The 14899-nt window shown below is 34.2% G+C and overlaps 1 protein-coding gene across 1 annotated transcript; it reads left to right on the top strand.

Moving 5' to 3' along the window:
- Positions 1 to 4218: 4218 nt before the first annotated feature.
- Positions 4219 to 14173, top strand: LOC132720636 (ras-related protein Rab-15-like). The gene is made up of 8 exons (XM_060704803.1): positions 4219 to 4300; positions 6773 to 6999; positions 7320 to 7380; positions 8773 to 8833; positions 9449 to 9526; positions 10232 to 10321; positions 12902 to 12967; positions 14150 to 14173. Exons 2-8 carry the CDS (start codon positions 6873 to 6875, stop codon positions 14171 to 14173), a joined length of 507 nt encoding a protein of 168 aa, XP_060560786.1. The 5' UTR covers positions 4219 to 4300; positions 6773 to 6872.
- The last annotated feature ends 726 nt before the right edge of the window (positions 14174 to 14899 follow it).

The following is a 14899-nucleotide window of genomic DNA, read 5'->3' as shown; positions in this document are numbered from 1 at the left end:
AAGTGGATAAGCAGTTGTTCTTAATTCTGGATCATGTAACCATTGTCATAAAGAACCTTATAGTCTTATTAAAGGTGTGGTCTTAATTCAGAGGTGGTCTTAAGTAGGGATTCTACTTAACATTGAATGTAATTAATTATCAATCAATTACTCTCTTAAAATAATTGTAATTTAATTGATTACAGAGGCAAGTGTGTGTAATCAATCTTAATCAATTACAACAAAATCTGAAAGTAATTGTAATTAAATCAATTACTGATCAATGTAATCAGCCCCAGGTCTGGTCAAATCTTTGGCAGTAACCTTGTAAGCTGAAGCAGATCATTGGAATGTGTTTCTTTTGTCACTGTCATACAACTACCTTAGATTTTTTTATGGGAAATTTGCAGCCCAACTGAACCTGGCAAATGTTATAGTTACTTAGACCAATATATCAGACGTTATGGGCTTGTTAAAGTTTCTCTCGGTCAAGCCCGTTGCTTTGCCCAGAAGCAAAAATATCTCAAAGCAAAATCATATTTCTAGGACTAAATACATCTATCTACATCATACTGCTTAACAATCAATTCTGATTATGACTAGCAGGCGCGTTGTCAGGGAACTGTTAATAAAAGAATTTGTTTATATGCAAATTAAAAAGTTAAAAGAATAAAAGTTCTACAAGACTATTACTTTAAAAACATAGTGTGCAGTTTAGAATTTATAGAATGGGTCAAGCCTCTCAGTAAAGATGTTTAAACTAGGGCTAGACTGAACAGTAAGGGGAAGGCTATTCCAAAGACGTATGCTCCTAGGAAAGAAAGAATTTTGATGATATTGTGTCCTCGAGTAGGGTATCAGGTAGTTCAGATTTCTTGTTTGAGTAAGGTGTTGGTGGTCAACAAAAACAATATTGTTTTGGATTTTATACAAGTAGGTTACAGCACTGATGTTTCGACGCTGTTCAAGGGTTTGCCAATTAAGATCATTTATCATTTTTGAGACACTACTTGTATAGTCATAATCATTAAAAATGTATCTAGCAGCTGATCTTTGTACTTGCTCTATCTTATAAATTAAGTATTTCTGCCAAGGATGCCAAACTATGGAGCAATATTCAACCTGAGGTCTAACATAGGTCTTATATGCAGTTTCTTTTATCTTTTTATTTGGAGTTTTAACATTTCTTCTAATGAATCTGAGGGAGTTATTTGCTTTAGATGTGATGTTGTTTATATGTTTGGTCCATGAAAGGTCTTGACTAATAGTGACTCCTAAGTATTTCGCTTCTTGAGTTGAGTTTAGTTGGATGTTATGGAGGGTATAAGGAAATATTACAGGGTTTCTTTTTCTTGTTATCCTGAGAACTTCACATTTGTCAGGGTTGAATTCCATGGACCAGTCTTTTTCCCATTTTTCTAATGCATGGAGGTCATCTTGGAGGGTTTGGGCATCTTGTTTAGATCTGATGGTTAGGTAGACAACAGTATCATCTGCAAAGAGATTAACCTTACCTTTGACGCTATCTGGGAGGTCATTTATGTAAGAAAGGAAAAGACAGGGACCTAATACCGAGCCTTGGGGGACACCTGAGAGAACTGGTAGAATTCCTGATTTTTGACCTTCAACTACAACTTGCTGGGAGCGTGACTTAAGGAAGGAATGGACCCAATTTGTAACCTCATAACTTATACCCAATCTTTCTAGTTTACTCACAAGTTTGTGATGGTCCACCTTATCAAATGCCTTACTGAAATCCATGACTATGACATCAGTTTGTTGGCCACTTTCAAGATTGTCATGAATTTCCTGTGAGAAGCTTACTAGCTGGGACTCACAACTCCGTTTTGACCTGAAGCCATGTTGATAGGGGCTAAGGATGTTGTGTTTATCATAAAAAGACATAATATTGGACACTAAGATGTGCTCCATCAATTTGGACGCTATGCATGTGAGGGAGATTGGTCTATAATTACTGGGTTTGCATTTTGGGCCTTTTTTGTAAACTGGGGCAATTATTGCATGCTTCCAGTCTTCTGGGACAATACCTGTTTTAAGTGAGATCTGGAAGATGTGGGTCAGTATGGGAGTAACCTCTTGATGGAGCTCTTTTAATAACCTAGGGGATATTTGGTCAGGACCAGAAGCTTTATTTGGGTTTAGGTCTTTTAAAAGTTTCTTCACACCATCTTCCGATATAGATACTTCTGGCATAGATGGGTGGAGTTTTGGAATAAGCTTCTGTTTGCAAGCCTGGGATAAGCTAAGGGGCTGAGGCCGAGAGAAGACAGACTCAAACTGGGAGTTAAGGATATCTGCTTTTGCGACTGGATCAGTAAATGTTTGACCTTCTGATTTGAGGGGTGCCACACCACAGCTTTCAGTTTTATTACTTTTAACATATTGGTAGAATTTTTTATTTTTCACATTTTGGGAGTCTTGGCTAAAAATGACAGAGTCTAGGTATTGCCAGTATGCTTTCCTAGTTTCTCTTTGGATTTCACTTTTAAGTACTTTGAGCTTTTTGACCAAATCATTTGATGGGGACTTTGACCTTTTAATGTTTGAAAAAGTTCTATCACGTTTCCTAATTTTTCGAATAATGGACTTGTTTAACCATGGTAGGTCTTGACGTGTTTTAGTGACTTTAGTTGGTATGTGAATAGAACAAAGGTGGTTTAGTTCGTCCTTGAAGGAAATCCAGGCTTTGTTGGGATCAGTGTGGTGTGTTTCACTGTAGACCTTGGCATATTTACTTACGTCATTTTTTAAACAATTCCAGTTTGCCTTATTATAACATTGGATTTCCCTCTTTGATTGAAGTGGACGCCCTCTGTTAATTTTGATTTCATGAAAGACTATGTCATGATCTGAGGAGCCTAGGGGAGGTAGGGTTTTTGTACTATGTACGTGGGAAGGCATGTTTGTGAGGAACAGGTCAAGGACGTTGTTACCTCTGGTAGGGATGTTGACCATTTGCTGCAGGTTTAAGTTAATGAGATTTTCAAGGAAAGAAGTGTATATGTTTGGGAACTTACAACCTTCTGTCAGGGATTCTGTTGACCAGTCGATGCTTGGCATATTGAAGTCCCCAAGCACCCAGACAATACTATTTTTGGGGATCTTTTTTATGGAAGACCAAAGTTCATTGAGGGGTATCTCATCCTTCTCGTTAGGTTTATAGAAGGAAGAGATATAGATGTCCTTAAAACCTTTAAGGGACATTTTGGCCCAAACTGAATTATATTTTGATTTCAGATCAGGTTGTTCCTGGCTTAGGATGGATTTCGATATAGCAATGAGGGTTCCCCCACCTTTGCCCTCTAGTCTATCATCCCTATATACCTGGAAGTTTAAGAAGTCAGGAAAAATTTCCGCTGTTGATATTTCAGGTTTTAGCCATGTTTCAGTACAGCAAATAATGTCAGGTTTGACTTGGGATATTACCTGTTGTAAATCTGGTATTTTATTTTTAATAGAGCGACAATTTATGTTTAAGACGCACAACACACAAATAGTTACTGAGCTGCAAGCTTTTATGATTACTGACTGTAAATAATGTAAGTTAGATGTGTTAATGTGATAAAAATGTAGCTACCAAAGTAAAGTTGAATATAGTTTATGTTAACTTTATTTCTCATGCCGTACCATTGCCTTTTGAAAATAAAATACAGGCACGCAATTTTCTCCACGAAAAAAATGGCTCAAAGAAAAAATTTGCCAGTGCTAGCCCCTGAGTATAATTGTTGAGATTGTTCCAACTGAAAAGGTAAGCTGTCCATGGAATATCGAATGACACCTTTACAACGAAAAATGTAAAATGATAAAAAAAAATTAATTTGACTTCAACGTCCAAAGGCTTTGCCTACTTTCATATAAATCAATGTCAGTTAAGGCACAAAATTTTACAAAACGAAATACGATATGATACTTCACAAAAACATATCTCTTTTTTGTTCAATATATTTATTATTATCTATTACTTATTATTCGATTTCGTTACGAAAATTATTGAGTACAAAATTATTACAAATATTATGTAACAGATAAAGTACAAATCCAAAGAGTCAATACTATCTACAGTTTAAATCAATTTTAAGAAAAAAAATGTCAATATCACATATTTTTGACCAACTACTGCTTAGAAGTAAATGGCAACAAGTTCCTTACTTCAGCGTCGTAAACTTGACAAGGGCGCGGCCATATTGTATTGTGCTTACACGAATAGGCGCCGTAATTTCTACGTTTTGTGATTTTAGCTAAGGTAAACACGAACCGACAAGTGCATAAAATACTCGATGTTTTCTGTTATTTCAAGAATGTAAGTAACTTTTGTTTAGTTTCAAAACAGTCTAGTGTATTGGTAAGAGCAGAGCATAGTAGGGAAACTTTAACCTCTTAACATTTTCATTGCTGTGCACTTTTAAAACTGTTTAGTGGACTTTTGAATTTTATTCTTTTGACTTTTCACTTTTCAGTGTGAAATTTTCACAGTTTCACACTATTTTACTTTACAGTACAGTATCTTTTAAATTTTAATATGAAAAAGGCAAAGCCTCAAAGCGAGCTCGATTTTCTTTTACCGAAAGATAGTTTAAAATAATCGTTCATTTTTATTTTACTTTTTCTGTTTTAAAATTGTCATTCGGTATTTGATACACTGCTTCCTACCTCCTTTCTATTATGGTTCCTATATAAGTGCGCAGGACACCAGTCTACGCTTCCATTTTCAATCAGAGTACATCGGCTTTTATCGTTATCTTGTAATTCGAAAAGTTGCGATGTGTCCAATTCGGTACTTCGGACGAAAGTTTTCAAAACCATCACTTAGCAGGTACTCGCGTTACCGTAAAGCTCACTTTGCGAGCAGGCCCTTCGGCCAGCTTGTCAAGCTCGCTATTACTCCAGTTAGAGGACTTTCTCTACCCATTTTTGCAGGACACCTATAACAGTATAAGGCTCTTTTACCGCTTACTGTATATTAAGTAAAACCTGACTTAATATTGGTAAAGATTAGCTTTTTAAAACCATCTGATGTACAGATCTAGGATCTGCAGTGACAGACATAGTACAGCTTTGACAATTTTTCCAAAGTCCACCCATCCCTGTGATTTTTTTATGCGACAATTGTGACTTTCCGCTCATCACTTGATTGGTAGAAACTCATAGTCGTGCTCACTCACTGCCGAGGAATATCTTCACCATTGATCATGGATCGTTGTTCATGTACATGAACATTTGTACATACAGTATCATGAGTATGTGATATCTATCAGGGCGAATCTGATTATCTCTGTGATTTTCCAGAAGGGATTGCAGGGATTTTTTTAACCCGTCCACAGTGATTTGCCACTGTGACTCAGACCAAAGTATGTCCCCCACGATTTTCCATTCACCGTATAAAGTGTCCGCAGTGACAAAGAGAAAAGTGCAAAAACTGCTGTACTGTAGTCCAACCAATTGTACTGTAGGTTGAAATATTGTGCTTTTTTGTGTATTGGCAATATCTCCCCTCTATGTACAAGATGAAAAGTACCTTTTATTTGATGAAATATGCGCCCAGATTTTGGAGTGCTGTCTGCTGTGAACTGTCTAAAAGTATATACTTTATATTGAACCGTTTTATTATGATACATTTAAATTAAAGATTATTCATCTCTACATGAGATCCGTGTTTTATATATGAAAATATTCTTAACCCTTTTCTTTCTGAGTATATTGTGAAAAATGGCCATTTTCATTGAAAACCCTCCTGTTACAAGTTCAAACTGCTATGCAACTATGAAAAATGCTTCAATACTGATGAAACTTGGCACAAATGTTGACTGGAACAGCATGCTCAATCTTTAATTTCTTGTAACATTGGCAACGGGGGACGTCTCAAAATTTTAGCCTGTCTCATGTCCAAAATTTCCCCCCTTCTGGCAACTCCCTGATAGGGAGCGGCGGCGAAAAGGTGATCACTTTTTTTATCAACATTTTTTCAAGCGAAAAACATTGTTTGGGGCCTAAATAGGGCATTTTTTTCATTGTTTGAGGCCTTAAAAAGGGAGGGGGTCGAAAAGCCGTCAAAACACGTCTATATGAGAACTGATAAAGGGTTAATATAACAATTTTGATAGAAAAATAAATACATGTACCATCAAAATAAAGGCAGTGCCACTAATGTCACTAGTCAAAATATTTTGACGTTCTGTGTTATTTTTGTTCTGGGTCAGAATTTCACTTGGATGGGCATAATGTCACTTTAATAGCTCCAAAACATAACCTTCACAAGGACCCCCAGATTATAACATTACATTTGTATATAGGCATCCAATAATGCATGAAAGGGCACCACCAGTTAAGCTGAAGTTTGGTCATAAAACCTATACTAAGTGTCGGTGTGACTGAAAATATAACCAAAAAAAATGAAAATGTATTCCATGAGATTAAGCAACTCAAACTTTCTTTCAACCTACAGTGTATTAAGGAAGTCAAAATATATAAAAACAAATCTGTCTCACTTCTGGGAGACAGGATTTGCATTCAGCCTTTGCAAGTACCTATGCCACATAGACTGCTTTGAAGATAACTAAACTACCTTCACACTACACTTGATATTTACCTGGGTTATATAAGTCACTGATAGACTTTAATGTTTCATCTTTAAATAACTCAATTCTGATTCACTTTATTCAATTATTTCAGATTTATTATTCTAAGATGATTAACAAGGAGAACAAACACTTGTTTTTAAAGTTTTTAAAACTTCTACAGAAGAAATACACTATTATTGTTTTATTCATTTCAGGAAAGGCCATTTCATCAACATGGTATCTTATTAGAACAGTACTTTTCCAAAATGATCAACAAATTTGATTGAGATCTAGATAATTAAAAAGCAAGTTAGAATGATATCCAAAAGATATGACCACCTCCTGCGACTCTTGCTGGTCGGTGAAACTGGAGTTGGTAAAACATGCCTACTGTGTAGGTTTGCAACAGATGATTTTATGGAATCTCATATTTCTACAATAGGTAAAGTATTTATAGTAATAACCATTATTAGAAAAAAACATGATAATATTTGAAATTGTTGTTATAGATATTATAAAAAATGCCATCCACTAGTACCATTATGACAGTGATATTTATTAACAATAAAGGTATAATAATTCCATCATTTGACTTTGGTAATTTGACAACCCGTCTGAAACAAAAAAAAATTCACCAATCAAACATTTTGCAAGTAACTGAGGATGTTGGATGTGCCCAAGTTTTTGCTGTTTTTCGACAGCTGTTGCTTTAAGATTTAAATGCAATGTATTTTTAAAATGTTTTTAATATATTTTATGTAGGTATAGATTTTAAAATGAAGACCATTGATTTAGATGGAAAGGTAGTCAAGGTTCAGATTTGGTAAGTATTAATATAAATTTAATTTTTTTATCCATTTTGATCAGATATGAAAGCTATTTGCACAAAATTTTTGTACAGGTCACAACCCCAATCCAAATATCCTCAAGTGTCCCCTAGTTCTAAGGTCAGGTCCAAGGCTCAGTTCTAGGTTCCCTCCTGTTTCTTGCTTATATAAATGACCTCCCACAAAACATAAATTCCCAGATAGCTTGTTTGCAGACGATACTGCAATATACATTACTCTGACATCTGCAAACCAATCAGTCACATTCCAGAATAACCTAAATTGGTTAGAATACTGGGAGTTGGAGTGGGATATGGAATTTAACCCCTCCAAGGGTCAATTTATCCATGTCACAAAAAAGAACGTCCTATTATCACAACACAAGCAGGGTTCGAATTTAAGCTGGCATACTGGCAAAATGCCAGTTAAAATCTAATAATGCCAGTAGAAATTACTCTAGCTGGCATTTATTTGCAAGTGGCTGTACAATTTGGACGTTTACATAATTGATTTCTTCTGAGCTGATGATGCTTGGCAACTGCCCGCTGCAGAAACTGATGATGTTTACTGTGCTAGATGCAGTAACTGATGATGTTTACCTTAATTTTAAAACTTTAAAATCAATTTTTGGTTGCCTAGCTTTTTTTTCTATGACTATGTTTTGAACAGCCAAACACTTTTGGTTAGAGCATCCATATTGTGTTATCAGGGTCCAATGTAAATGCGTAGCACTCGTCTATAAAGTGTTTACTTTTAAGCTGAAATATTTACTTAAGTAGATCAGTACCAGTACCTCTGAGCTTTCATGATGTTGGTATAAACAATACAAAATATGCTAAAATTAATGAAGGTTCCAAGAAATTACATTACATGAACAAGTTAATATTAACTGTACATTGTCACCAATGGGCGTTCCTCTGGTTTATCTAATCTGATCCCTAAACAATTGTTTAACATTTATAAATAAATGTGTTGAAATGTTTTTGTTTCATTACAAGAAGAGATCTCGATCTGTGTTTACTAGCGGTAAAGATGTTTCTGACAGTCAATAGACATTCAAGCTTATTATCATTTGTCATACATTTTCATTGTGTATTATGATAATAATAAGATACGTACATGATCATGGGAATGCCAGTTGACTACCTCATATTGCAAGTTAAACATTTGATCACTTGCAAAAATCTGCAAGTAGAACATATCGCTAAATTCTAACCCTGACAAGACTACCTTCATGGAGTCCAATTAGAATCAGTTACCTCAGTTGAATACCTTGGGCCTTGATATATCAGAAAACCTTACATGGGATGCCCACATTAACAGGACATCCGAGAAAGTAAACCAAAGATAAAGGATTATGTATAATATTGATTATTTGTTGTTTTCAGGGATACAGCAGGTCAGGAGAGGTTTGAGGCAATCACTAAACAGTTCTATAGAAGAGCACAGGTGAGCTACATTTATAACAAACAACTTGCTGTGCCTTATAAATGTAATTTAATTGTTGTACTGTTTTTTTCTGCTGCCAATAAAGATGAAAAATAAAGGAGCTGCTGTGTGTAAAACATCTTAATCAACTTTTAAGTACATTCAGTTAATCAACCTTTTATTGCCATTTGGATAGAAAGCATGAAAATCAGAAATGTGTCCTAGAAAGCATGAAAATCAGAAATGTGTCCAAAAAAGCTAAATCACTTTTACCTGCCAAGTTTGCCAATGTACTAATTATATTTTGAATGCAAACTGTAGAAATTGGTTTAAAGGTATAATAGAAGAAAAATTGTGCTGGTTGCTGCATTATCTATGTACATAATATATGATCAGAAAGAAAGGTATCGGGTACTTAATTTAGACATGAGTACTCACGAGAATGTACCCTATTTGCAGGCTTCTTGGTGTTTGTCAGTGCCTTATAATCATATTCTTATATCAAATAAATTCAGTGAATAACCTTTTTGCTATTGGTTAACATTTACAGTTTCGTTTGTGTACTTGAAATGAACCTTAGTCCTTAAAAGTGGAACCATTCTACTTGTATAGATCATTTAATTTTCTGTATTTCAGGGTATTTTATTAGTGTTTGATATATGCAATAGAAAATCTTATGAAGCAATACCAAAATGGCTTGAGAATGTTAGACAGGTATGCAGTGTTTTTTTTTCTTTATATAACTACTACCCTAAAATGGTACTGTTCCCAATAGAAAATAGACATTAAAATTCCCAATTTCCAATGTTTAAATTCTCAAATTGGCTGTTCATATTCCTACAAGGCCAACTGATCTCTCTGAAATCATTTAAATCCAACATTTTCATATAAATTACCACTCAATAGTTCTACCTGGACAGTGGAAGCTGTTAGCTGTCTTTATTCATGATGACTAATCTTATTTGTTGCAGAAAAAATGCATAAAAAAAAATCCCAATTTAAGTCAAAATAACGCATTTTGTCCCAATCAGTCTGGTACCAGCACCATTCCCAAAGTAGTCTACTAGAGAAAATAAAACGCTGGGTACGGTATTACATATTTTATCCATTCATGTAGCAAATATAGCAAATCCAATGCTTTCATTTACTCAAGTGATATGTACATGCATCATAACTTTAATGTGTCTCTGAAAAAAGAAAATACCAACATAAAAACATAAATGTGCAAATATCTACATATACAATGTATGCATTTAGCTACTTTAAATAAGTAGAAGTGTCAAAAAAATACAAAGTTGTATTAAAGGTTATTACATAAAAAGCACTTATTTTGTTGTCTTCTGTGTTTGATATCAGACCGAAATTTGCAGGTATAAAATCGATCAAATTTTAACTGAATGTTTTCTGTTTATATTTCAGTTTTGTAAAGAGAATGTTGTAGTAACTTTGATTGGTAACAAAAGTGATAGAGTAGATGTCAGGCAGGTGACAGTACTAGAAGCACAAACTGTAAGCCGATTTCTAATTTGGATATTTTTAAAGCTGATTTGAACACAATATTGGTAATTTCTGTGGTGTTCTGTCCACTTAATTGGCTTTCCTGGATAACTGGCCAGTAATGTCCATTTTTGTGCCCCAACGTTAGTGGCGGGCATTTAGATTTACCCTTGTCCGTCCATCCGCACTCACAGGAGAGTAATTATGTGGCTAGAGGGACAATAGGTAACTGTTCTTTCTCTTTGATGTCATTCATTCCGTAATGCTTTTATGTGGCTATTTTCTTTTGTGTGGCTAAAAAGAACAATAGAGAGAACAAAAGAATAGCCACATAATTACTGTCCTGTGAGAACTTCCGTCCTTCCGTCCGTCCGTTCACTTTTGTGAGTTATTGCCCTTGACTTAGTAAAAATTTGCAATTTTCAACTTGTGTCGCATGTAACTCAAAAAGTATTTGACCTAGAGTCATGAAACTTTACAGGAATGTTGATCAGCATGTGTAGTTGTGCACCTTGGTATTTTCGTCTGGATATTTTTAGTATTTTCAGAGTTATTGCCCTTGACTTAGTAAAATTTTGCAATTTTCAACTTGTGTCGCATGTAACTCAAAAAGTATTTGACCTAGAGTCATGAAACTTTACAGGAATGTTGATCAGCATGTGTTGTTGTGCACCTGGGTATTTTCGTCTGGATATTTTTAGTATTTTCAGAGTTATTGCCCTTGACTTAGTAAAATTTTGCAATTTTCAACTTGTGTCGCACGTAACTCAAAAAGTATTTGACCTAGAGTCATGAAACTTTACAGGAATGTTGATCAGCATGTGTAGTTGTGCACCTGGGTATTTTCGTGTGGATATTTTTAGTATTTTCAGAGTTATTGCCCTTGACTTAGTAAAATTTTGCAATTTTCAACTTGTGTCGCATGTAACTCAAAAAGTATTTGACCTAGAGTCATGAAACTTTACAGGAATGTTGATCAGCATGTGTTGTTGTGCACCTGGGTATTTTCGTCTGGATATTTTTAGTATTTTCAGAGTTATTGCCCTTGACTTAGTAAAATTTTGCAATTTTCAACTTGTGTCGCACGTAACTCAAAAAGTATTTGACCTAGAGTCATGAAACTTTACAGGAATGTTGATCAGCATGTGCAGTTGTGCACCTTGGTATTTTCGTCTGGATATTTATAGTATTTTACAGAGTTATTGCCCTTGACTTAGTAAAATTTTGCAATTTTCAACATGTGTTGCACATAACTCAAAAAGTATTTGACCTAGAGTCATGTAACTTTACAGGAATATTGATCAGCCTGTGCAGTTGTGCACCAGGTATTTTTGTCTGGATTTATTTAGTATTTTTAGAGTTATTGCCCTTCACTTAGAAAATTTTTGCAATTTTCAACATGTGTCGCAAGTTCCTCAAAAAGGATTTGACATAGTCATTATCCAGTATTTGTAGAGTTATTTCCCTTGACTTAGTAAAAAGATTGACAGAACAGTGGCGCGATGGGGGCACCTGTGTCCTATGGACACATTTCTAGTTTTCATAAGTGACCTACTTCTTATACCACATGATTCTGAATCAGTGGTGAGAGAAAAATGATTTATGTCTAAGATCATTGTCAAAGAAAATTTCCATCTCAACTGAGAATCAAACCAGGAACCTCTGGATTACAAAACAATGCTTTTTTTTTAGTCTATTGAGCTAAGTGGGCAGACTTGGTTTATTCATTTGTTTGGGTTTTTTTTACTTTCAAGTCACACAGCACATGTTAAGTTCATAAGGTAACTGTCCAGGTTTACTGGTGCAACAGTCCAGGTGAAGAAAAATTTCATGTGTCTCTCCTTGAATTATTTGAGACATTACCATATACCCAAGTTCAGCCACCTACTTCATTTAGGAAAGCTGGAAGCTTTCTTATACTAACATGTCTGAAATAATTAGGGAGTGCATTGAGTATTCACTTAAAACTTAATTCATGCTTAAAGGTCATTTTCAAAAATCCATAAGTTGGGCATAGATATTAAATGAATACTTAAAAATTCCTTGCAAAAAGTTCAGTTTCAACATCTATCTTTGAAACTACTGAAGGCATTCACTTAATCTTCAAAACCACTGATGTTTATCACTTTAAACTTTATACATGTCTTCAGGATCATAATTGGAGGTCACTTTTACTGGCATTAATTTTGACTATGGTAAATTATTGACATTTGTGAACTTTAAGAATTCATTGTGTAAGTTTTGCATGCAACATCTGTCTCCACAGCTATAGAAGGTTAAAAATACATGTCTTTGTTGTCATAATTGAAGGTCACTTTGGTATGTCATGTTTTTTTTTAAAGAATTCTTCATTTTTGTTAATTCAAACATTATCCAGGCTTTTAATTTACTTATCAAGTATTTTGTCCTTTTGACCGCTCTTGCTTATTTTTTTCTGCAATTGAATATCAAGCTAAAGCAAACAGTGTGGCAATATTGAGACATTTTGGAAAAAATGGCAGCTGCTTTAAGGTTTTATGTTATGAATGCTTAAGACAAGATAATTAAAAATATATTTGAATATACAAAATGGAATAAATTTCTTTATTTCAGTTTGCTGATGAAAATAATATTAATTTCTTTGAAGTCAGTGCCAAGCATAAGAACAATGTTGAAAAGGTAAAGAAACCTAATTTTGTTATCTTATCATTCATTTAAAGATTTTCTTGCTTCTTTAGATGTTGTGCTTAAAATGTTACTTATAATGTGTCATCAATGTTTATCTATTTTATTTTGAAGGGAATAAATTGTCATTCCTCGATTCTTAATCTTGTTGACTTATTGAAACTGAACCAGATTTGCTCTTTTGCTACCCTCCTCAGATAAAAATTTGTAATAAAGGTAAACCAATTCAAAAAGGGCACTACTACAATATAGCCTTTTATTAACTGGTTGTGGTTTGATTAGGCAGATCTGGGTCTATAGGTCAAAAGTCAAGGTCACACTTAAGAAGTCATAGGAAAGTGCTTGTCCCAAGCAAAATCTTGCACATATATAGAGTAATAATATTACTTGTTACAAATGTTCAGAAAAGCCAGTGTCACACACAAAATTTAGGTCCTTTGGTCAAGGTACACAGAGATCAAAGGTCAGATAAAATATATGAAAATGTATGTTACTGTGTGGACAATTTTGAAGTCTTGAATTGAGGAATTATGTCCCATATGTTCAAAACTTGACTGAGTAAAATCAGTATAATTTAAGTCAATATATGCAAGGTCAAGGCCACAAGAGAAGATTAGAATGTACAGATTTGTCAAGAGCATATCATGAACATTTATGGAGGGATCTTAGTGTTATTTGACACAAATGTTCACTTGCATGTGGCATAGTGTTGCACACAAAGCTAGGCTTCAAGCACAAGGTCACATATAGGGCACAGAGGAAAGCCCTTGTCCATAGTGAAACTTCTAAATACATGTACTTATGGGGGTTTGTTATTGTACTTGATACAAAGTAATGTTCAATATTGTAATGCATAGTGCTGTGCATAAATTTCTGATATCAGTAGCACTTGGCTAAGGTCATGGTCACATCCAAAGGTCCAGTGTCAAATTGGAAATTTGAGTATTGATAATGTAGCCACCATGAATTGTTTGATGTTAATGTAAATTTCACTATTGCAACATTAGACATTTTATGGCAGGTGTATTTTGTCTTGTTTGTCATATAAGGAAGACATGTTAAATTTTCAGGAATTTCACACTTATTTTTTTCATTTTATTTTATTAACAGTTTTAATGAGGAACAATTGTTACACAACACTTAAAGACACATCTTGTATAGTTTTATTTTTTTCAGCCTTTCCGTGATATTGTGTCATGATATTTTTGACAGTAGTTGAACAAGAAGGAAACCAGACAAGGAAAATACGTATTCTTGATTGAACTTCAAGCTCAAACTGCTACCATAATGCATTCACAAGCTAGTGTAGTCAGCCAGGAACCAGAAGATGCGTCAGCCAATCAGAATCAAGGAAACTGGTGCTGCAGTATTATCTTGAGACAGTAAACTGTTTTTAGTCGTCAATAAATTTAGAACAAAGAGCCATAAATAATATTGTATAATGGCGGGAAGTCAATTTCCTAGTCAAGGGACTGAACTCTGAATCAGGATCCTTTATGTTTTTCATTCTTTTCTTTTATTACTCGTGTTTTTTAGTAACGAATTTAATTTTCAATCAAATTAAATGAATGAGGTCAGATATGAAATGATTTTATGTTACTTTATTTTATATAACCCTGAAATTATAACATGGTAATGTTATTATTTAGTCTTTTTAGGGCGGTTATTTTTATAATTCATTGATTGGATGACATGAGTAGGGCATTTGTCTGTTTTATGTCAATAAATGATATGACTTCCCTCAAGAAATGAGAAATATTTATCTGTTGCATTGAGGTTGCAAAAGTCCATTGATCTAAATTCAAGGGAAATAAATATTGTGTGCACCATGTATTTTTCCTAAAATTTTATGCTATTTAACCAAAAGCAATAAAGTTTTCACTAAAGTGAAAACAGGTGGGCATCTAACTGAAAAAATCTGATTTT

This window comes from Ruditapes philippinarum, unplaced genomic scaffold (assembly GCF_026571515.1).
Source record: "Ruditapes philippinarum isolate M1 unplaced genomic scaffold, ASM2657151v2 ctg11660_1_1_1_1, whole genome shotgun sequence".
Taxonomy (NCBI): Eukaryota; Metazoa; Mollusca; class Bivalvia; order Venerida; family Veneridae; genus Ruditapes; species Ruditapes philippinarum.
This window is presented reverse-complemented; position numbering and strand designations above follow the sequence as displayed.